The sequence below is a fragment of the Geotrypetes seraphini genome, chromosome 1, assembly GCF_902459505.1.
Source record: "Geotrypetes seraphini chromosome 1, aGeoSer1.1, whole genome shotgun sequence".
In the NCBI taxonomy this organism is placed as follows: domain Eukaryota; kingdom Metazoa; phylum Chordata; class Amphibia; order Gymnophiona; family Dermophiidae; genus Geotrypetes; species Geotrypetes seraphini.
In genome coordinates, this window is record NC_047084.1 from 415,288,139 (window position 1) to 415,312,764 (window position 24,626).

The following is a 24,626-nucleotide window of genomic DNA, read 5'->3' on the forward strand; positions in this document are numbered from 1 at the left end:
TGTTAAGGAAAAAAGTTTCCTTGCCTTTGTAATATGAATTTTTGTGCCCTTGCATGGTTTAAAAGTGTGCATTGCCCGAAATGTATGATTAGGGAGTAATTAAATTTAAATGCATTTTAAAATTAAATTGGGAAGTTTAAAATAAAAAGATTAACAAAAGTAGAGGTTAAGTACCTATACAATTAAAATAAATGTGAAACAAAAGGCTTGTTAACCTTGTTACCGGAAAAGAATAATTATAATAAACTTTTATGTAAGTGGATGAATTCGGAATTGAAATTTTGCTTACTTTTTACAAGTAAGCTCTTCAGGATAGGAACCTAATAAAGAATATGGATTGAGAATAATTACCTGATGTTAGGAAAAAGACAGTCTAATTTTACCATGTAGAGAATGTGTCTGCCTGTTTAAATTTTCCTGTGGCCATATTTGGTGCCACAGGACCCTGAAATAAGCCTGTTTAATCTGTGTGTTTTGTGTTTCAGAAAAAAAAAACCCTTTTTTGAATCTTTTCAACAATTCAACACAGAGACTGTGACTCTGCGATACAAGAACTAGTCATGTTTAACAGAGGGGAAAATGTTTCATGTGTTTCTTTTCTTTGTTCTTTTTGTTAATGAACATGTGCTTTCCTTCCAGGATTTACACTACCAGCAGTACCACATTCCACCACTAGAGCTGTGGAGAACACAGAGAAAAATTTCGAAAGAACATTATGGGCAATTGGTAACCAGATCCAGTTATGCCTCAAAAGGAATAACTGTCTTGGGAGGGGTAATTGATGCTGACTATCAAGGGGAGGTTAGGGTAATACTAATTAACTTAGGTGCGGAGGAGGTAATAATAGCACAGGGAGAAAGAATTGCACAACTGTTGCTAATTCCTATATATTTAGCTCCGGTAAGAGAAACCACAGCCCCTACAGAATTGACGGTCAGGGGGGCAAAAGGGTTTGGATCCACAAATACTGTAAATGTTGGGGCCAAAATATGGATTAGCAACCGAAATGGTCCCCCTTCTCCTGCTGAGGTGATAGCAGTGGGACAAGACCGTACGCTATTGATAATGAGGCCTGGTGTAGAAAAATGGGAATATGTCCCACAGGAGAAATGTTACCTACGGGAGTAATACTGTGTTTAATTTTACAGGAAACTCTAATCGTCCTAGGCGTATTCACAGTCCTTGGTATCGTATCTTTGGGTCACGTAGAAGGATGGACTTCGGCTAGGCGTCTGGTTTTGGATGACAATGCTCGATTTCAATGGGGATGGAGAAGTGCTACCAGCAGACGACAACAGGAAAAGTTTAGTTGTGAAAAAGGACAGAGATGTACAATAGCTAACATCACAACTAATGTGGACATATGGAAAGGCCCTCACAATGACAGAAGAGGGTATATCTTTTATGCCCTATATCAGAGTCAAGTAGTGGTAAATGTCACTGCCCATGTGTCAATTTTATGTTGATTAAAGACTGTGTTCCCAGAATTAAATACGAAACAGAAAGGGCAGGCAGTACAAAATTGTAGCACCTGGAAGTAAAATTAATGATGCTTTAACTAATGATATGTTAGATCTTTTTAATGCTAGTAATATTACTCACATAATCAATTAGACTATATGTTCTTTGCAAACATTACAGCAGCAACAACAGAAAAATGTCTTTCAAACACAACTTTTGACAGCAAATGAACAAGTGTGGAGGACCGTTTTTTCTGATGTAATCCGTGCAGGCCATTGGCTACAAATACCTAGTTCGGGGATAAGGTGTGAGGAAACCCTATGTCAGGGGTATTTTACCATTTACAATGTAACCAAACAGAGTATAATGTGTAAATACATAGTGATGCCTTTACTAATTGGGTCAGCTCCTAATCAACACTTTTGGACCCCCACCTTTTATGGACAGGTGATAGATATGTATAATCGTACCCATGATTTAACTTTTTGTGATAACACTTTAAATGGAAAAGTTTGTAAATTACAATCTGCTGTATATGAGCCATGTTTATTGCAAAATACTGTAAACAAATGTGAATGGACTATTATGCCAATAACCTATAGGTATATGGTCGAAATAGCACCACAAGTGGTATGTGTAGTAACTGATCAACCAGTGATACCAGGAATGGCAGTGCCTTTTTCGGGATGTATTCATAACATTTCAGTATTACACTGGGAAAATGACACATTCATATTAACTTCCGATGTGGATAAGAACGTGGCTATCATTTGGAATAGCACTAAATGGGATGTTCCAAATTGGGATTTAAATTTGACCAGATTTAAGCAAATATTAACTCAATCAACCAAAATACAGAGTGCCATCCGATACCTAAATCAAAGTATTATGGCTCATCAGCTTACCACCACTATTGCAGCAGACTCGATAGTGACAATAGGGTCAGGAATAGCTGATGCTACTTCACATCATTGGTGGGATATATTTTTAGGATACTCACCTTCAGCCAAAACGACTCTGGATTGGATCATCCATCCTCTGTTAATAGTTGTTATTCTGGTAATAATTTTATCTATCTGGAATTGTTATGTGGCATATGGCATTTGTTGTAAACAACAAAAAGTGATGATGGTTACATACAACACTCATTGTTAAGGACCGAATGTGATACGTATGGGATATATATGATATGAGAGTTGTTTTTAGTAACAATGGCTGTTTAAGAAACCATCTTCTACTAAAAGGATCCTAATACCAAATAACAACTTTCTTTTTTTAAAAGGGGAACTAGAGTTCAGAAAGATAACTTGCACCTGGCGAGCCAGATTTAGTCAAAACAGGATATGGATGATTCAATCGAGAGAAGGGGGGGGGGGAAAAAAGCAGGATATGCATAAACCGGATCCTGACCATAATCTGGGCATAAAAAGACAGGCAGAACTCAGTGGAATCGGGACTTCTCCACTGCTGAAGAGCCGTGTGATGCTGATATGAGATGAATGCGCTGCCTCCGATGTTTCGCTGGTCCCCCGATATCGGAGTGATGATGCAATATATATGGTAACAAATTATTGATTCCTTACTGCATGATTTCATTATTATAAAATTGTATGAATAAACCTATATTATGCTTTCAGTCATCTGTGTATGCTATTAATTTTCCCAGTCAGAGAGCTGGTGAGGGGAAGGGAAAGTGGGATATAGCTTTACCCTAAGAATAATAGCAGTACAGCTTTCTATAGACGTCAGTCCGTCAACTACGTCTTAGGGACGTCTATGTGTCGTTTATTTCCCAATTAACATTAATTAAGACCCTTAACTCCGTAATTATTCACTTACATCGGACGCCTAAAGCACGCCTAAAATAAACGCAGTAATAGAGAATTTACCCCTAAGTGTTTATCTGTAAACCACTTGGCAACCTTATCAATACGGGATCAGGATAAGATGTATTGTTTCAGATGAAACCTTGGTCAACAGGAGAATGTTATCTGCATATATAAGCACAAATTCCAGACTCTTGAATAATAATAGCCGAAATAAATTAAATATAGGAAATGTGAAGTCCAACTTTGGATGTTTCCCACAAGATGTTCAAAAGTTGGGGCAAGGAAATATCCATTTTCATAACTGCTAATGTCCAAATTGTTTCTTTAAATTACCTATTTAGACTTCTTGGCAGGATGTCTACATCTTGGCCCTCAGGACGTTTAACTTTCTTGGCCATTTTCGACCACAAAAACATCATAGTTCAAATGGACCAACTCCAGACCATTTGGACAAGGGTGGGGTCAGCATTGTAACTGACCACACTGACATACCAACTGAACAAAGGAACACCTTAGAGGGCACTGCTGTGAACTTCACATAAAGGGTGCCAGATGCACATCTCACCATAACCCCATTATAATTTATGAGCTCTCCAAAACTCCCCCAGAACCTACTATTCCCCCCCATGTCTATAATCCCAATAGCACCTATATGGCAGCATAGTAGAGTTTGGTAGGTTTTGATGGCCTCACAATTTCTACCATAAATGTAGTGGTTAGAGTGGTTTATGGATCTGGGTCTTCCTCTCTATGGCTCACTAGCCTTCCCACCAGGCTACTTAAGACACCTGTGTGATGCTGTACTAGACACAGGTATGTACTGTTTCATTCAGATCTTTGTTGGGTGGGAGGGGTCAGTTACCACTCGGGGACCCCCACCGGGACCCCCTTCCCATATGTAGCTAGGCCCCCCTGGCCTACCTAAATACTTGGTGGTTCAGTGGCAGGGTCATCGGAGGCAAGAGCACGGTCCCCTGGCTCCTGCCCCTTTGTTAGCACCTGCTAAAGTGGCTGCCGCAACCTCACACAGCAGCTCCCACCCCCTGCATCGCCTCAACCACCCTCCTAACACTCCAGGAATCTAGGGGGGGGGCATTGGGGCTAGGAGCAATTCTCATTTGCCCCTACCCTAAAGACTCTTTCAAAATGATGCCAGTATTGGTAATTGTGACAGTGTATGGTACTTTCCTGTACTTTAGTTATCAGTGCCACCCATGACCTGCCCAGATCTTGCTCCTACCTGTACTATTCTACTATTTTACCATGTTGGCTGGTTTTAGCATACAGTGAACATTAACAGAGGTCTACAATCAACTCCAGTCCAAGCCCTATATTAATTACTTAGTATGGTTTGGTAACATACCCATGGGTATCTATAACTTGCATTTTCTAATGAATTTCTGCCCCAAAAAATAATGATTTCAAAAAAAACCCAAGCTGTGACAGCAGTATTCATGGCTGGGGATCTGGGTAAAGCAGATTTAGAATTCTATTCAGATTTACATGTTAGAATAAAGTTAAAGATGGAAAACTAAGGTCAAAGATTTATATTTACAGTATACTGTATTTACATTTTATAAAAATGTTCATCTCTTAACAATTTATCTGCATATCTTTTTTAGCACTAATATTTCTTGCTTTACACTTAGCCCAATCCTAGAAGTCTTTGGAGGGGGGGGGGCAGTTACTTTCAACCTTTTAAACTATTTGCTTTCGGCTTGTACAGCTCTGCTTTATTTTTTGCCATTGTACACTGCTGGATCATCTTCGTAAATATCAGTCAGACATAAGCATGCCTTGCAAAACCATCCACTCTACAGCTATTACTGAAAAGGCCTTATATCATGTTGTCAGAAGCACAATTATAGGCAAAAACAAATGTGTTATTGTTATTGGTTTATACACAGCTATCTTAAATCAGTTTTTGACAGACTGGGCTCTTTCAAATTCTGGTTTGCCATTTAAAGATCAAGTCATCTAAGCAGCTGAACATTGGTTAAATAAACTACCGGTACATAGATTAAAGCAGTATTCTGTCAGTTGACAGTTGCATTAAATAGCTGAAAAGAGTAAAAATGCATGCTACCCATTTATTTTTGATGATTTTGATTAGACATAACAGTCCAGCATAATTTGTAAACTTGCAAAGCAATATGGAAGAAGCTTTTTTACAGCAGCAAGTAACAATCTATACAGGGGTTCAAGGAAGGTTTGGATAGGTTTCTGGAGGATAAGGGGATTGAGGGGTACAGATAGAACTAGAGGTAGGTTATAATGTGACCCTATATATGTAGTCATTGGACTTCATACCTTATTGAATGCATTACTATGTCCTAAACATTCAACGTTCATTCTCTTATACTTATAAGTTGAACATAAGTTTGCCCACCAAAATGTGTAATTAAGTCTATCGCAATTCATCCAGTTCCTGTCATTATTAAGAAAAGCCGGCATTTATACCAATCCAAAGACGGTTTAAGATGTAATATAGTACCACAAATTATGGCTTCACAAGTTAACGGAATTGATGCCTCAAGTACAAGATTAATTTGTCCCCAAATTGACTTCCAAAAATTAAATGTCAATAGACAATAGAACAACAGATGATCCAAGGTCCCTATGTTAACATGACAATGCCAGCATCTATTAGACTTAGAACTGTCTTTCTTTTGTAAACGAACTGAGGTCCAAAAAATCCTATGTAACAAGAAAAACCAAGTTTGTGTCATAGATGCTGACACTGTACATTTTAACTTCCAAGTCCAAATTTGTGGCCATCGAGATGCAGAAATATACTGTTTTATCTCTCGATGCTCCAAATGTCTCTAAGACTATTTTTTGGTTTTTATTCAAAAATTCAGAAATTAATTTATACCATTGGGCGGCCTGATGTCCTAAAAGATTTGTCTCGAAGCATAGGACTTGAAAGCTATAATGATTTTTGAGATTCTGCCAATCAGGGAACCCACTCTGAATGGCCTGCTTCAACTGCAACCACCTATAATTTTGAGACTTTATAATACCAAATGATTGTTGCAGTCGTGAAAAATCAAGCAGTTTCCCATTAGATATAACATCTTCTAATGTATGAATACCTGCCTGCATCCAATTCTTCCAGGAGATCCCAGCACCGCCTATGTGAATCTTGAAGTTTAGCCATAGGGACTGAAAAGTAGATTTCATTAACAGAATATCTGTTAATTTATCAATAAATTTCAATGTTTCCCACGTGTCTAAAAGAATTTCCCCATTATTCTAAGTTAGAACATAGCATGATCTACTGTGTCAAATGCACCTTGGAGTATTCAGACCACATGTTAAGAGCCTATATTCCCTGGACTAGGGCTGTATTACTTTTTTTTTTTTTTCCTAGAGATGCAAAATAGGAAACAAACTTTAATCAATAGGCCCTGGGAAACCCCATTTTGCATAGAACACCTTCATAGCAATTGAAACATCAAGGTTGGACATTTACAATTCCCTGAGAATTGTAAAAAAAAAAAAAAGTCCCTTCTGAATGCTGTGGCTTTGTAAAAGATGTGTATTTACCGGCACATACAGCTAGTGCTTCTATTTAGCAAAATTACATGTCCTAAAAACAAACAAACAAACAAAAAAACCCATCATATGGGGCTTTACATGTATAGGTAACAATTTCACAACATACACAGGATTCTCCTAGTACTTACATGTGTAAGTGCTATTTCACAAAAGTGCATATACGAAAAGAACCAAATATAAAATATGTGAAATGACTATGTATTGTTTGTTGTTTTGGTTTTTGTTTTGGGGAGGGGGGTGTTAGGTGCTGATACCCCTGAAATAAGCACAATTTTTTTCTTCAATCATGAATCTAAATAAGTAGGTAGATGACATTTTCACCTGCCTCAGAGCAGGTATACTTGTATAATTATTATAACCACGTAATCCAATCCAGAACACTCTCCTTAAAATCCATGCATCCCTCAGCATTATAAAATCAACATTTACAGGTTTATGCCATTTACACATGGAAATGCTGTTATTTAGTCATGTGGGAGCTGCACAACTGTTCTAAAAATCACCTCCTCAAGTAATGCCATTTAAAAGTTTATTTTCAGAAGTTGTGTTAAAGAGTGTTAACACAATATTGGAAAGATCTTACCTCCACAAATATGAAGCACGGAATAATGGAATAACTTCGATGAGTGTTGCTCCCTATAGCCATTTCTCCTCAGACTTTGTGTATGGTGATGTTTAAAGTCTTCAAAACCTAAAAAAGTACCAGAAACAAAACAGACAAACATACAGGTAATGTGCAATTGCCAATCATCTATGTCTTCATTCACTAATGAATCATTTTTTTAAACTGGCATTTCTATTTAGGCATCTCAAGTTGAGCAGTAGAAACCTGCTCAGTAATAGAGCCTAGGCGCTTAGACTCCATTATAGAATACTAACACAACCCCGTTTCAATGCATCAAATGTTTAGGCACTCACATCTACAGTATATTAGCCATAGTACCAGAAAGATCATAGTTAAAATGTACTTGATAAGTGTCTTGCACCTATCAAATATGTTTTAACTATGATCTTTCTGGTACTTGGAGTAATCCATTTGGTGTTCCACAGGAGTCACCATTATCCCCATTGCTTTTTAATATCTATATATTATTAGGTGAGCAATTGTCCCAATTGGGGATAAAAGTACTGTATTTTCACTCATATTCCGCACACCCGTGTAAAACGTGCACACGGGTATAGCGCGCGGGGAACACAAATTTATGTAAAGAAATTTTTATATACCGCGCACACCCTTATACCGTGCATGCCGCCCCGACTCTTCCGTCAGCGCCAGACTCTCCTTTCGCCCGCCCCGACTCTCCTCTGGCCACCCCGACTCTCCTTTCACCCGACGTCAGAGAAAGGGCGGGACCACCGGAAGAGGAAGCAGTGCAGGCGCAGGGCTCATAGAAGGGCCGGGACCGCCGGAAGAGGAAGCAGCAGATGCAGGGTTCACAGAAGGGCCGGGACCGCCGGAAGAGGAAGCAGCAGACGCAGGGCTCACAGAAGGGCCGGGACCGCCGGCAGAGGAAGCAGCAGGACAACGGTAGGAGCTTCTCCATGATGGGGGGGGGGGAGGCTGTGGGGGTGCGAACGGTCCTTCGGGGTGCGAGTGCGAGCGGTCCTTTGGGGTGGGGGTGCGAGCGGTCCTGCGGGGTGAATCGGACATCGGGTGGGGGGAACTATGTAAAAAAAAAGTTGTAAAACGCGCTCACGCATATAACGCGCATGGTTATGCACGATTTGTAAAATCGTGTATAACGCGCGCATTATATACGTGAAAATACGGTATTTAGTTACGTGGACGATCATTATTCCATTCACTACCTCTCAATCTCTGAAGTCATCCCTAAAGCAACAGAGGTATTAAATTTGATGGAGCAATGGATAACTGATTGTAGACTGAAACTTAATTCAGAAAAAAACAAAATTTTTTGTAGCTTTATCACACCCGTTTGATATGAAAACATCATTGTGTATCCATAAACTTAGTTATCCTATTCAATCTACTATGAAGGTTTTAGGTGTAATACTGGACTAGGGTTTAACTATGAAGGACCAGGTGGACTCTTTGGTTAGAAAGGATTTTTTTACTCTTTGGAAGCTTTGGTCCATTAGAGCATATTTTGACGTTTCACCATTTAGAATTTTGGTACAATCCTTATATTAAATCAACTAGATTACTGTAATATCGCCTATTTAGCAATTTCTCAGAAGAATATGCAGTGATTACAATTGGTGCAAAACACAGCAGTCAGGTTGATTTTTGGGCTGAAGAAAACCGATCATGTAACACCTTCTTATCGACTTCTGCATTGACTGCCGATGGAGGCGCGTGTGAAATTTAAGTTTGGCTGTTTTTGTTTTAAGGTTTTATTTGGGTTAGCTCCTAAATATATAACTGACCTTTTTCTTTTTCAACCAATAGACACAAGAGAAGCTCAGACTTGAATTTTGTTTCCCCATCAGTTAGACCAGTGGTTCCCAAACCTGTCCTGGAGGACCCTCAGCCAGTCAGGTTTTCAAGATATCCCTAATGAATATGCATGAGAGAGATTTGCATATAATGGAAGTGACAGGTATGCAAATCTCTCTCATGCATATTCATTAGGGATATCTTGAAAACCTGACTGACTTGGGGTCCCCCAGGACAGGTTTGGGAACCACTGGGTTAGAGAATGTAAACTTAGAAAACATCATCAACATCTTTTTTCGTATCAGACAGCATTAACATAACATAAGAACATAAGAACTGCCATCTCCGGATCAGACCCATGGTCCATCAAGTCCGGCGATCCGCACACGCGGAGGCCCAGTCAGGTATACACCTGATGTAGTTTTAGTCACCCATATCCCTCTATGCCTCTCATAAGGAGATGTGCATCTAATTTGCCTTTGAATCCCAGCACAGTGGATTCCTTGATAACCTCCTTTGGGAGAGCATTCCAGGCGTCTACCACTCGCTGCGTAAAACAGAACTTCCTGACATTTGTCCTGGACTTGTCCCCCCTTAGCTTCAAACCATGTCCTCTTGTCCGTGTCGTGTTGGACAATGTAAATAATTTATTTTCCTGCTCTATTTTATCGATGCCTTTCAGCATTTTGAACGTCTCGATCATGTCCCCTCGCAGCCTTCTCTTCTCAAGGGAGAACAGTCCTAGTTTCTTGAGTCGTTCCTCATATTCCAAGTTCTCCATACCTCTTATTAACTTCGTTGCTCGTCTCTGCACCCTCTCTAACAGTTTTATATCCTTCTTTAGGTTGGGAGACCAATGTTGGACACAGTATTCCAAGTGTGGTCTGACCATTGCTCTATAAAGCGGTATTATGACTTTCTCCGATCTACTCGTGATTCCTTTCTTTATCATGCCTAACATTCTGTTTGCTTTCTTTGCCGCTGCCGCGCATTGTGCCGACGGCTTCAGGGTCCTATCTATCAGTACACCCAGGTCCTTTTCTTGTTCGCTCTTACCCAGAGTTGCGCCTGACATTCTATACTCGTATTCCTTATTCTTACTACCTAAATGCATTACTTTGCATTTCTCCACGTTGAACTTCATCTGCCATTGATCTGCCCATTTCTCTAACTGATACAAGTCGCTCTGGAGTTCCTCGCTATCCTCCTGCGATCTGATTGCCCGGCATAGCTTTGTGTCGTCTGCAAACTTAATGATCTCACTGGATATTCCGTCTTCCAGGTCATTGATATAAATATTAAATAGGATCGGCCCAAGCACGGAGCCCTGGGGCACACCACTAGTCACTTTCTCCCAGTCTGAGAACTTTCCATTTATGCCCACTCTCTGCTTTCTGTTTTCCAACCATTTGCCTATCCACCTTTGTATATCTCCCTCTATTCCATGGCTTTGTAGTTTCCTGAGAAGCCTTTCATGTGGAACTTTGTCGAATGCTTTCTGGAAGTCCAAATATATTATGTCCACCGGCATTCCACTATCAATTTGCTTGTTCACGGTCTCGAAAAATTGAAGTAAATTCGTCAAACATGATTTCCCTTTCCTGAACCCATGTTGACTGGGTTTCATCAAGTCGTGTGTATCTAGGTGCCGGACTATGCTATCCTTGATCAGTGCTTCAACCATCTTTCCAGGGACAGACGTAAGACTCACAGGTCTGTAGTTGCCCGGTTCCCCTCTCGATCCTTTTTTGAAAATTGGCGTGACATTCGCTATCTTCCAGTCTTCTGGTATCTGTCCAGTTCTGATTGTCAGATTGGCAAGTTTCTGCAATAGCTCTCCGATTTCAACCTTCAATTCCTTTAAAACTCTCGGGTGAATTCCATCCGGTCCAGGGGATTTGTCACTTTTAAGTTTGTCGATCTGGTAGTATATCTGGTCCAACTCCACTTCAACTGTGGTGAGGCTGTCTTCTATTACTCCACTAAACACTTTCACTGCTTCTGGTATTTTAGCGGTATCCTCCTCCGTAAAGACGGACGCAAAGAAGGAATTTAGTTTGTCAGCAATTTGTTTATCTTCCTTGATGTACCCTTTTCTTCCCTGGTCGTCCAGGGGTCCCACCGCCTCTTTTGCGGGTTTTTTCCCTTTCACGTATCTAAAGAAGGGTTTGAAGTTTTTGGCTTCTTGCGCTATTTTTTCCTCATAGTCCTTTTTGGCATCCCTCACCGCCTTGTGACATTTCTTTTGATCATCTTTATGTATTTTCCATGCTTCGGTTGTTTTCATGTGTTTCCATTTTTTGAAAGAGTCCTTTTTTTCTTTTATGGCTACCCTCACCTGTCTGGTAAGCCATGCCGGTTCTCCCTTACCTTTTGTTCTCCCCTCTTTGGAGATCCTTGGAATGTGGAGATTTTGTGCTTCTGAGATAGTATTTTTCAGTAGGGACCATGCCTGGTCTACCGTTTCAAGTTTGTCCACCTTTTTCTTGAGTCGTTGTTTCACCATGGCTCTCATGCGATCGTATTTGCCCTTTTTAAAATTAAAGGTTTTGGTTAAGGTTTTGGCACGTTTTCTATTCCCGATGTCAAGCTTAAAGTTGATCACATTGTGATCGCTCGTCCCCAGCGGTACCGTAACTTCTACTTCTTTTGTCGGTCCCGTGAGGCCATTTAGTACCAAGTCCAGGGTGGCGTTGTCTCTTGTCGGCTCCTTTACCAATTGTTCCAGGAAGCAATCCCCTAGCACCTCCAAGAACTTGGCCTCCTTGCCGCAGTTGGAGGTTCCTAGTTTCCAGTCTATCCTCGGGAAATTGAAGTCTCCCAATATTATTATATTGCCCGTTTTGCTTTCTTGTTTGATTTCCTCTATCATTTCTGAGTCAGTTTCCTCCGCCTGTCCTGGGGGACGATAATAAAGGCCAATTATAGGGTAAAGATTCAGAAAAATTGCTTTTGCTTACTAATACTTATGAGGAATTTAGGAGACACCTAAAAACATAATTGTTCTTGAAGCATTTAGGTAGCTGATTTGCAAAATCTTATACAATAACTGATTTTTAAGGCTTTTAGTTACTAGTTTTTAACTTTGTAAGTTTTATTCAATTTGTAGTATTTTTAACTATTGTAAACCGCATAGAACTTTACAGTCCTACGGTATATAAACTTTTATTATTATTATTAAATGTTGGCTCCTTAATGTGGCAGGGACTTGCATAATTTCCTGTATTTGACATGTTATGCACATAAGCAGAGGCACCACCAACATCCTGCCCATGCTCCATCCATGTGTTTGCCCCCTTTGCAAATATACTATGCAAGAGAGTCGCATATTTACAGAATATATGGTATACTGGTGTGGAGGGGCATTTTTGATAGGACGTCTAAGTCTGAGGTTGGATGTTTCAGAAATCCAGTAGAGAAAATGTCCATTCTCAAAACAGCAAGACATCTATCTTTTGGGGGGGGGTTTTGAGAATGACCTATCTCAAGCCAGCCCATATGCCTAAGGCCCCGCCCACAGGAGGGGCCTAAGCCTACTGGGCCTATTCCAGTTGGCCCAGGCATCTCAGGCCCCACCTGTGGGCGGGATTTGAGCCGCCTGGGCCAATCAGGCCCTAAGGCCAGTCATTCAACGATGGCTGGCCTGTCGGACAGACGGGCTTGGCACCCGTCCGTCTGACCAACGATTTTGAAGGTACGGGGAGGGTGGTCGGTGGGGTATTCGCAGGTCATGGGGGGGCAATCGGGGGTTTGGGGGGGCACTTGCGTCGAGGGCAGGAAAGCTTGTGCTCCCTCCTGCCCGATAGTGTCGGGGGGGTTCGGGGGTGCCGGGGCAGGAGGGCTTGGGCTCCCTCCTGCCCCGATAATGTCAGGGAGTTCAGGGGTGCTGGGGCAGGAGGGCTTGGGCTCCATCCTGCCCCGATAGTGTCAGGGGGATTCGGGGGTGCTGGGGCAGGAGGGCTTGGGCTCCCTCCTGCCCCGATAGTGTCGGAGGTTTTGGGGGTGCCAGGGCAGGAGGGCTTGGGCTCCCTCCTGCCCCGATAGTGTTGGGGGGGTTCGGGGGTGCCGCGGGGCAGGAGGGCTTGGGCTTTCTCCTGCCCGGATTGTTGTAGGGGGGGGGGGGATTCTGTAACCGGTGTTGTTTTTGACAGACACTGGTTACAGAATCCAGCTTTTAGGCGAAGGACTGGCTCCTGTTTTGAGCGTTTGGGAGTTAGGCTTTTTTTAGGTTGATTATATGGTGCTAGTGTAGATGTAGTGGTGGTCTGGGCGTTTAAACAGCTGAACGTAGAGGCAGGCCATTATTTTTAAAAAACCTCCTTTTGGACGTTTTTTTTGATAATGGACATTTTCCCTGCTTCTACTTTCAACGTTTAAGGCCTTAGGCTATAAGGGGACTTAGACGTTTTTTTATATTATGCCCCTCCACGTATATAACACCTTGAGCGGACCCAACTCTAAAGGACTTCAACGCTGTTTGAAGTTCTTTCAGTGATATAGGTGCCTCGAGACTTCTTTTTATATGCTCAGGAATTTTTGGTCCTTTGATTAATTTTAAAAACTCTAAACCCTCAAGTTCCTTATTTGAATAAAGCTCAGAAGAATATAAGGGACACCAGACCGCTCAGTGGTATAAATTAATATCTGGATTTTTGAATAAGAAACCAAAGACTGGTCTTCGTGACATTTGGAGCATTGAGATAAAGCATCAGATTACTGTGTCTCAATGGCCACAAATTTGGACTTGGAGGATGAGATGTACGGTGTCTGCATCTATGAGACAAACTTGGTTTTTCTTATTACATAGAGCATTTTGGACCCCAGTTCATTTACAGAAATTAGGTAGTTCAAAGTCTAATAGATGCTGGCATTGTCATCTTGAAACTGGGACTTTGGATCATTTACTATACTATTGTCCCTTGATACTTAAATTTTGGAGATCTATTTGGGGTCAAGTGAACAATATATTAGAAAATCCAGTGGCATTGACGTACGATACCATCTTATTTGGTACGTTAATGAGGGCTTGAAATAATAAACTTCTCTTTATAATGACAGGAGTTGCCATACAACTTATTTTGAGCAATTGGAAGAACTTTGATAGATTAAATTACACTTTCTGGTGGGAATCTCTCTGTTATACTTTTAAAATGGAACGTTTGATGGCCTTACAAAAGGGACGGTATAAGAAATTTATGGATGTTTGGGAACCATTGACTAAGTTCTGTAAGGAATGATAACTGATTTTATTTTATCAACCCTTAAGCGTACACATCCAATGTGGGTGGGAGGGGGAGGGTTTTGCACTGGAATTTCATTCGGGGAATATATGGAAGGTTTCCTGTAGGTATGCACTTTTTCTGATTATTTGGTGGGGGGGGTGAGGGGAAATCTATATATATAAAATCGGATGTATGTATGTATGTATGTATGTGCCGCGATCACGCAAAAACGGCTTGACCGATTTGAACGAAACTTGGTATGCAGATCCCTCACTACCCGGGATGATATGTTCTGGGGGTCTCGCAGCCCACCTGCACACGTGGGCGGAGCTACAAACATACAATCAGATTTCACCCATTCATGTCAATGGAAAAAATGTAAAGAGCTGCCAACGCAAAAACGGCTTGCCCGATTTGAACGAAACTTGGTATGCCGATCCCTCACTACCTGGGGTGATATGTTCTGGGGGTCTCGCGGCCCTCCTGCACACATGGGCGGAGCTACAAACAGAAAATCGGATTTCACCCATTCATGTCAATGGAAAAAATGTAAAACACTGTGGGACCGATTTGAACGAAAATTGGTATGCAGATCCCTCACTACCGGGAGTGATATGTTCTGGGGGTCTCGTGACCCACCTGCACACGTGGGCGGAGCTACAAACAGAAAATCAGATTTCACCCATTCAAGTCAATGGAAAAAATGTAAGAAGCTGTGGGACCGATTTGAACGAAATTTGGTATGCAGATCCCTCACTACCTGGGGTGATATGTTCTGGGGGTCTCGTAGCCCACCTGAACACGTGGGCGGAGCTACAAACAGAAAATCAGATTTCACCCATTCAAGTCATTGGAAAAAATGTACAAAGCTGTGTGACCGATTTGAACGAAACTTGGTATGCAGATCCCTCACTACCTGGGGTGATATGTTCTGGGGGTCTCGCGGCCCACCTGCACACGTGGGCAGAGCTACAAACAGAAAATCAGATTTCACCCATTCAAGTCAATGGAAAAAATGTAAAAAGCTGTGGGACTGATTTGAACGAAACTTGGTATGCAGATCCCTCACTACCTGGGGTGATATGTTCTGGGGGTCTCGCGGCCCACCTGCACACGTGGGAAGGGTGGGTTCACCCAAGAATGTATATGTTCTTGCTCCTGGAGGTGAAACTAAAAATGTTGTTTATAATCAATTTTTGTGTTAGTTGAATTGTATTCATTTTGTCAAATATTTCACATTATACTTTGAATATTTTACTTTTTATAAAGCTGTAACAAAATTATTTCATTCACCACTATAAAGTATCTTTATTTAAATCCATTTACAGTGTTATTGCTATAATTAAATACCCGTGCAACGCCGGGGCATCAGCTAGTAGTTGTATATTAATATCTATAAGTTTAATTTGCATTTCGTGTAAACTTATGTACATGTATATTGAAATTGTTTGTTTGCACTATGGTAGTTTGTGAATTTAATAAAGATTTACAAAAAAAAAGATCCTGCAAGGCAAGTCCCCTGATAGCTTCCCTAAGCAGACCGACCAAACAACAGAAAAAATAACTGCCTGATCCTATCCTTTCCTTCTCTAAAAGATATAATATACAAAAAAACAACATAGCAACACCTTTAATTGCCAAGTTGCAAAAATGTGTAGCTCATTACCCATAGAAATGTATACTACCCCCACATACACTCTGTTCTGCACAGTCCTAAAAACATGTCCCTTCCAAATATCCTGGTCAAGGGCCTAGCCAAATCCAAGTCTGAACTACATGCTCATGAATATTATGTGATACCCCACATAATATCCACCATAATAGAAATAAATTGTAAGAGCATACCTTACTCCCACAATATACACTATACTGTATGTGTATAACAACAATTAATACCACACCACCCATATTACACTGACCACTACTACTGCTGCTGTCAGATTATTATGTTGCTACTTTGACTGCTGTGTTGTTATATGACATATTTACTATTATTATCACACCAATCATTGTAACTGCATTTATGGATGTATAAGATTAGTTTTTCACAATGCATTGATGAATGTTGTAACCTAACTTGAGGATTTGGCAGGATATAAAACCTAACATAAGAATATAATGCTACTGAAAATACCAGAGCCAGTTTTCCTTACTGCACATAGCTTGTCTAGCCAGCTATGGTTAAATCAGTTAAGTATATAATCCCCCACAACCTACAAACCTAGAGTAATGTTCTTGCTGACATCCAGGCTCTGAAGAATATGTGAGAACCTTCTACTATTATGGGACTTTGTTGGTGATCTCCTGCCACTATCAGTTTTTGCCACTACTCATTCCACTCTTCCCCTGTGGAGATAAGCTCTGCCACCTTGATAACAACATAATAATAGCCTTACTGGATCATTCCAATGGTCCATCTAGCCCAGTAGCCCATCTTCACGATGGCCAATCCAATTCACTAGTACCTTTTCTATTTGCTAATAGGCTGGAAGTGTTAAGAAGAAACCTGTTTTGTGTAGCTCATCACTACCACTAGATTCACAAACACTGGAGACTTTAATCTCTCATGGGATCATTTGATTCTTTACATTGTCAGAGTTGACATCAGAGGGAAGGCATGGAGGGCATAATAAAAAAAGCAACCCAGTCTAAGTCCCCTTTTGTCCTAAGGCCCTAAACGCTGAAAGTAGCAGCAGGGAAAATGTCCATTCTATTAAAAAACCATCCAAAATGAGGGTTTTTTTTAGAATGGCCAACCTCTACATTCAGCAGTTTAATCGCCTAGACCACCACTACCCTCTTGCCTGTATTTTAGGGGGGGCAGGGCTGGATTAAAGGATAGGCCCAAGAGGCACGTGCCTAGGGCCCGACATTGTCAGGGGGGCCCCAGGGCCGGCGTTATAGGGAGCAAACAGGGCAGCTGCCCTGGGCCTTTCAGATCCAGGGGGCCCCGCAGTCCGAAGTGCTTTATTAAAAAGCTAAATTATCCTTTTCAGAGGGGCCCAACACGGCAGCCATTCTCACAAACTGCCGGCGGCTGCCCCAAAGCTTTTCCTCTCTGCAGCGATCTGCCCTGTTGGAAACAGGAAGTTGCGGCAGATAGAAAACTTCGGAGTAGCCGCTGGCAGCTTGTGAGAAATGCTGCCATGTCGGACCCTTCTGCAAAGGAACCTCCTGGATGATGCTGCCCGCGCTTCTTCCGCACGTACCTCCGCTCAGATCAGAAAAGACGGCGGACAGACGAGACCCATCCCCACCGGCTTTCGTGGGCTCCAGTGCACTGGCCTTAATGCTGCTGCTGCTGGGGCTCCCAGTTCAGATCTGCTTGGGGAAAGGAGCTTTAACTGATGGAGAGGAAGGTGATGCGGGAATAAAATATCATGGTGATGGCAGGTACATTTCACTTAAAAGCAATCTTCTGCAACTGCCAGCAAGTGAAAATGGCCAGGATTTTGTTTGCCAGTGACAGGAGGCTGCACAATGATCCACACACCCCAATCCAAGGACCACACCGACCATCCTAGGCCCCTTATTCCAGTCCCCCTCTCCACCTAAATTCCTGATGATCTAGAAGGTGTAATTTGGGCAGGAGTGATCTGTGTATCTGTGTTCTGTGTGTATGAAACTACTTCAATATGATTACCAGCTCCTTGGTTTCAAATTTTCAATAAATTAAATTACTGTATTTTCACGCATATAATACGTGCGTTATACACGGTTTTTACAAACCATGCATAACCTTGCACGTTATACGCGTGAGCGCATTTTACAAATTTTTTTTAACATAGTTCCCCCCCCCCCGACATCCGATTCACCCCCCCCCCCCCGCAGGACCGCTCGCACCCCCACCCCGAAGGACCGCTCGCACGCACCCGCACCTGCACCCCCACCCTGAAGGACCGCTCGAAGGCACTCCCACCCGCACCTGCACCCCCACCCTGAAGGACCACTTGCACCCCCACAGCCTCCCGACCCCCCCCCCCCCTCATCATGTAGAAGCTCCTACCGGTGTCTTGCTGCTTCCTCTTGGCGGTCCCGGCCCTTCTGTGAGCCCTGCGTCTGTGCTGCTTCGTCTTCCGGCGGTCCCGCCCTTTCTAGATATCTCTCCTGCTGCGATCGCAATCCCCCCGAACTGCCAGTATTTTAAGGGGGGTGGGCAGGTTGCCGGGGCTGCTGAGCTGATCACTGCAGCTGCTACCTACACAGCCCTTTGGCGCTCGCTATTTCTACAGGCTACAGTTTATTGGCAGTTTCAACTGACTTCCGGTTTACTTGGGACCCCTGATGAAGGTGTGTTTTCCGAAACACGGACCGTATTGGGTCCCCTGGTTTTCAGGTGTTTTTAACCACTTTTGATGCAATAAACTTAGCCTACATCATTGTACGGGTTTCTGCAGTTTTCCTTTGTTTTGCTGAACTGAATTATGCTCAGATTGAAAAAGACACACTTGCTTTGATAGTTGGTGTTAAAATAGTTCTACAATTACATGTACAGCTAGATTTTGAAATTTCATACTGACCACAATCCTTTGTTGGGCATATTCTTCAAAAGCAGATCTACATTACATCCGCAGGGAAGCAGACCTACAGACAGGATGGAGGTGGGGAAAAGAAAAATGAGGAAAGATCAGATTAGAAGGTAAAACGTGATTAGCAGAGGGAGAAGGGGCAAGGGAGGAACTAAGAGGACAAAGAAGTACAGTATAATGATGAACACTATTACTTATCTCTCAAGCTGATTTCCAGCATCAACTGGAAATATGTACCAAGTCCCAAAAGACAAATTGTTTGAAGGTTAGATGCTATTAATAGCAGAAATAAATGCACACACCCATTTTTAGTGCATAGGTATATGCTTTAATTATAAAATACATAGTATATGCCTACTTATGTATGGGTTACATTTGCCTCTCCTGAGTACACATACATGTATATTCCCTACTCATTATGGATTAAATTCTATATATGGGGCCCAAAAAATTGGCATGGAATAAACAGCGCCTTAAAAAACAGCACCAGTCGCATGTCAATTAAACTACAGTGCTGTTTTGAGAATCGCTGTCTGTGTCGAAGATAGGTAATGGAAATGTGGTTCCAGGGTTTTACAGGCCTACTTTTCCAGTGCCTATCTATGAGGTAGAATCATGCTTAGTGGTGCAGAACATCAACCTACCCATAACTATGTCTCTTTTGACATCATGCGCTGATAAGCATCTGTATAGACGTGATTCAGGTGCCTTTTTTGTAGATGCCTCGTGACATCTATGGTTTTTTTCTTAGTTTTTAATTGGTTTATAACAGCATGGTCAATTAGCACACTGTTAATGGCCAATTAAGACACTTAATTTAGGTGTCTTTCGGATCCCTACGGGTGCCTTCCGAACGGCGCCATTTTGAGAATCCATGCCTTAGTGCTATTCCAGCCTCATGACTAAAATTTAGATGACCATTTACAACAACTAAAACCTGTTACTGAAGCAATGATGGCTGGTTGATATGTTTTGTTATATTGACTATGATTTTGTAGCTCACTGTGTTTGTTCAGTTTTTCTTATTTTGATATTTACATAGAACTGGAAGGTTTTGCAGAATAAAAATAAAGTTAAGTAAATGCCTGCGCCTTTTGAGATCTGCACATTAAAATGTACACACAACATTTTATAGAATATACTTAGAAAGTTGTGTGTTTCATTCTAATTAGTGCCAATAATTTCTTGTTGGTGGACAATTATCTTGTAACTGGTACTTTTGTCAGTGGCCGCCTTAAAAGTGGCTGCCGATTGCATGTCAAACATGCAATGGTACCAGGTATAGATCACGCTTCCGGCAAAGCAGAAATGTAGGCCAGGGTTTTCAGGCCTACATTTGATGTAAATCGTGGTGGTGCAATTCTGATGCCAACTTTTTAGGCACTGGTAGGCAGAAAAATCTAGATAGGGCTAATAAAGGTTGAGGAATAATTATTCAATCACGGATAATGTATGAGAAAGAAGCACTGAGACATCTGATGGATGCTACTTCATATATGATATTTGAGAAAGATCCAAAAGAAGATCTGAAAAATGAAATTAAGACACTGTTGGATTCAGCTGCAACACAATTTTAACATCTAAATAGGCAAATTTTTAGAAAGAAACATCTCCTAGAACTCCTATAACTTATTTTCTACCTAAGGTACATAAGAGCCAACAATGCCCTCCAGGAAGACTCATAGTCTCAACTAGAAACTCTATATTAAAGCCTCTATCAAAGTTCATGGATTGCTTTTTGAGAACTGAATTTTTTTTTTAATGTACCTTCATTTATAAAAGATTCTACACAAATATTACAAATTTGGAAGAAATTGGGGAAGACTATAGATCAAGTATATCGGTAACATTAGATGTTACCACACAATACACAAAAATTCCTCAAGTAGGAGCTTTGGACATTGTTTCTGAAATATTGAGTGCTATGGACCTGGGAAGGTTTAATGTAGGTTTTTTGCTGATATTAGCTGAACTGGTTATAAAGAAGAATTACTTTTGGTACCAAGGGAAATTTGACCAATAAATTCAAGGGATAGCTATGGGGGCTATTCTTGCCCCATCAGTAGCCACTCTATGGGCTCCTTTTACTAAGGTGCGCTAGCGTTTTTAGCGCATGCTAAAGATTAGCGCACGCTAATCATGCGCTAAATGAAAAATACTAATGCAAACTCTATGGAGGCGTTAGAGTTTAGCACATGCTAAAACCGCTAGCACATTAGTAAAAGGAGCCCTATATGTAGCAAAATTAGAAAAGACTTCTTTATACCCATCAGAATACTTTCAGATAATTAAATTATAGAAACAATTTTTATATGATGTGCTTTTATAAGGGATGGGACAGAAGAAGAATTAAAACAATTGTTGGTACGGCTGAATTCACAAGATCTCCATCCTCATTTTACCATGACATATCAAAATCATAAGACAGAGTTTCTAGACTTAATGATTATGAAATCAGGGAAGAAACTATGTACAACTCCATATAGGAAATTGGTGGAAAAGAATGTGTGTTACATTTTCAAAGTTATCACCCATATCATTTAAAATTGAATGTCAATTTTTGAGAGTAAGGAAGTTATGTTCAGATCTAGAAGACTTTAAGGTTCAATGTAGATAACTAACATATACCCCCTCTTCTATTAAACTGTGCTAGTAGTTTGTAGTGCAGAGAGCCACGCTGAATGGCCCGTGCTGCTCCAGATGCTCATAGGAACTCTAGCGCAGTTTAATAGAAGAGGCCCATAGTTTAAAACATAGGGGTTATCTGAATAGATCAATACAGAAAGCTTATTTAAGCACAAGATATGCTCAGTGAGAATTATTGCTACAGTACAGAAGATAGCAGGAGTCAGAGGAATTAATGATATGTGTGCTTCTACCTTTTAACCAACTGAGTGGACAGTCATTTAAGATTATTAAACAACACTGAAAAATATTACAATTGTATCTTATTTTAAAAGATTATCTAATATTTTCCTACTAGTCTTTAAGCCTGTTACATTAACGGGTGCTAGAATAGATATGTGTGTCTTTCTTTCTTTCTTTCTTTCTTTCTTTCTGTCTCTCTCTTTCCTCGACTGTCCACCACCACCCCTTGCCTGTTCCCCCTGTCCAGCAGTAGCCCTTCTCCCTTCGTTTTACCTTCCCCCTGTCCAACAGCACCTCTTCCCTGCTCCCCCTGTCCATCAATACCTGTCCAGCAGCACCCCTTCACTGCTCCTCCTGTCCAGCAGCAGCTCTTCTCCCTTCCATTTACCTTCCCCCCTGTCCAATAGTACCCCTTCTCCTTTCCCTGCTCCCTCTGTCCAGCATCCGCTAGCCTGGGCAGCCTCGGGGTTTTAGCTAGGCTGGCCCATGTCACATTATCAAAGTGGGCCGGCCTAGCAAATGCCCCTCATCTGCAAGATGAAACCGCGGCTGCTGCGTTTGCTGGTCCGGGGTGAGAAGAGGTGTCCTGACAGCGGCAGCTCAGGAAGTTAGCCGGCATCGGAGATTGGGGCAGAAGGCAGGAAGTGCACATGTGCGGCACAGAAGCACGCATCACGGTGGCAGGGATCACAGCATCGTAAGTGCGCATGCGCGGGTTTTATTATAGAGAATACAAGGGGCCATACTATAGGTGAATGTCTGCCAAAAATCAGGGATATTTAATTGAATAAAAAGATTGTGATACCAGAAATTCTCATGAAGCCTGTGGTCAGTGCCAAAGACAATCTCTGACTACCTCCCTCCCCCCCCTTTTACAAAACCATGAAAGCGTTTTTTTAGCGCAGGCAATGCTCTGCACTGCTCCCAACACTCATACAGTACCTATGAGCACTGGGAGCAGCACAGAGCATTCAGTGTGCCAGCCTGCACTACAAACTGCTTCTGTGCTTATGTAAAAGGTGGGTATGTCAGGTGCATCATGGAAAGATCCAAACATGGGGAAAATATATACCTTGAGATTTTCTTCTACATGTAAGAGTAGTAATGTAATTTACCGTATTTTTCGCTCTATAAGACACACTTTTTTCCCCAAAAAAATTGGTTGGAAATAAGGGTGCGTCTTATAGAACAATACCCCCCCCAACCTTAATTCTTTTGGTGGTCCAGCACTGTAGGGCAGCTTTCAGCCTCCTGCCCTTTCCTCCGGCTGACTCCCTCTATGTAGACACCGCTGTTTACAAGCTTACCCTCAGCGCCGCTCCACGCCGGCACAGAGGAAAAGTTGCTGAAGCACGTCTCTTCAGCTCCCTGTTTTCGTTACTGGCAGGGGAAGGCAGCTTAGAAAAGTTTTCAGCTCCGGCGGCGCTGTAAAATAAGGATAAGGACCTCTGATGGTGCAGAGGTTAAATACCCCCACTGCCCTGCTTGAAACGCGAGGACTCCCGCCAACATCAGGACGAGGAAAGAGCCAGCGAAGCATCAACATCTCTCTTCAGAGCCCTTCCCCCGGCTGACTCCCTCCTGCCTTTTCCTCCAGCTGACTCCCACAGTGCAGGACAAGGCAGGAAGCAAAATGCTCGCACCTACCTTCTGCACCGTTTTGACTCTGATGCAGCGTCTGACTCTGACGCAGCGTCAGAGTCAAAGTAGTGCAGAAGGCAGGTGCAAGCATTTTGCATCCTGCCTTGTCCTGCGCCGCGGGAGTCAGCTGGAGGAAAGGGCAGGAGAGAGTCAGCTGGAGGAAGGGCCCTGCCACTCAGGAGTCAGCTGAAGGAAAGGGCAGGAGGCTGAAAATTCCTGCCCTACTGCCCTGGACCATGGGAGGAATTGAGGAAAAGGAGGGGGGGGGGTCCTGCCTGCCTGCCTGTCTCAGTGTGAGGGTCCTCTGGGGGGGAACCCTTCAGGGGGGCCCTGCCTGCCTGCCAGCCACCAGGCCACTAGGCATGCCTGCCTATCATCAGGCTACTAGGCCTGCCTGCCTGTCACCAGGCTACTAAGCCTCCCTGCCTGTTACCAGGTCACTAGGCCTGCCTGCCTGCCTGCTACTAAGCCTGCCTGCCCTGTCCCAGCCTACCACTAGACCACCAGAGGTGGGACAGGGTACAGAGTCTGACAGGGAGAATTTGGTTCAGAATGTTTTTTTCTTCTTTTCCTTCTCTAAATCTAGGGTGCGTCTTATGGTCAGGTGTGTCTTATGGAGCCACCAGGCCACTATGCATGCCTGCCTATCACCGGCCTGCCTGTCACCAGGCCACTAGCCTGCCTGCCTGTCACCAGGCCACTAGACCTGCCTGCCTGCTATTAAGCCTGCCTTCCCTGTCCCAGCCTACCACTAGACCACCAGAGGTGGGACAGGGTACAGAGTCTGGCAGGGAGAATTTGGTTCAGAATGTTTTTTTCTTGTTTTCCTTCTCTAAATCTAGGGTGTGTTTTATGGTCAGGTGCGTCTTATGGCGTGAAAAATGCGGTTTTTAATTAAATGCCCATGTGAAAAGATTTGAGAGTCTTTGGGCTCCTTTTACTAAGGTGCGTTAGGGCATTAATGCACGGAATAGCGCGTGCTACAATGCCGAGTGCGCTAGACGTTAACGCCAGCATTGAGCTGTGTAGCGCGGGGTTAGCACACGCTAATCTGCTGCATGCGCTAAAAACACTAGCGCACCTTAGTAAAAGGAGCCCTTTATCTGCCATTTACTAT

General features: G+C 42.4%; 1 protein-coding gene across 1 annotated transcript in view; it reads right to left on the reverse strand.

Annotated features, from left to right (window-relative positions):
* PLPPR1 (phospholipid phosphatase related 1) overlaps positions 1–24,626 on the reverse strand; it is a 223,561-nt gene that overhangs the window by 181,232 nt on the left and 17,703 nt on the right. Inside the window, exons 2-3 of the mRNA XM_033918704.1 lie at positions 18,992–19,055; positions 7,435–7,542 (exon numbers count right to left, since the gene is read on the reverse strand). Coding sequence (XP_033774595.1) covers positions 7,435–7,497 — 63 coding nt within the window. The 5' untranslated portion in view covers positions 7,498–7,542; positions 18,992–19,055. The remainder of the gene's footprint in view (positions 1–7,434; positions 7,543–18,991; positions 19,056–24,626) is intronic.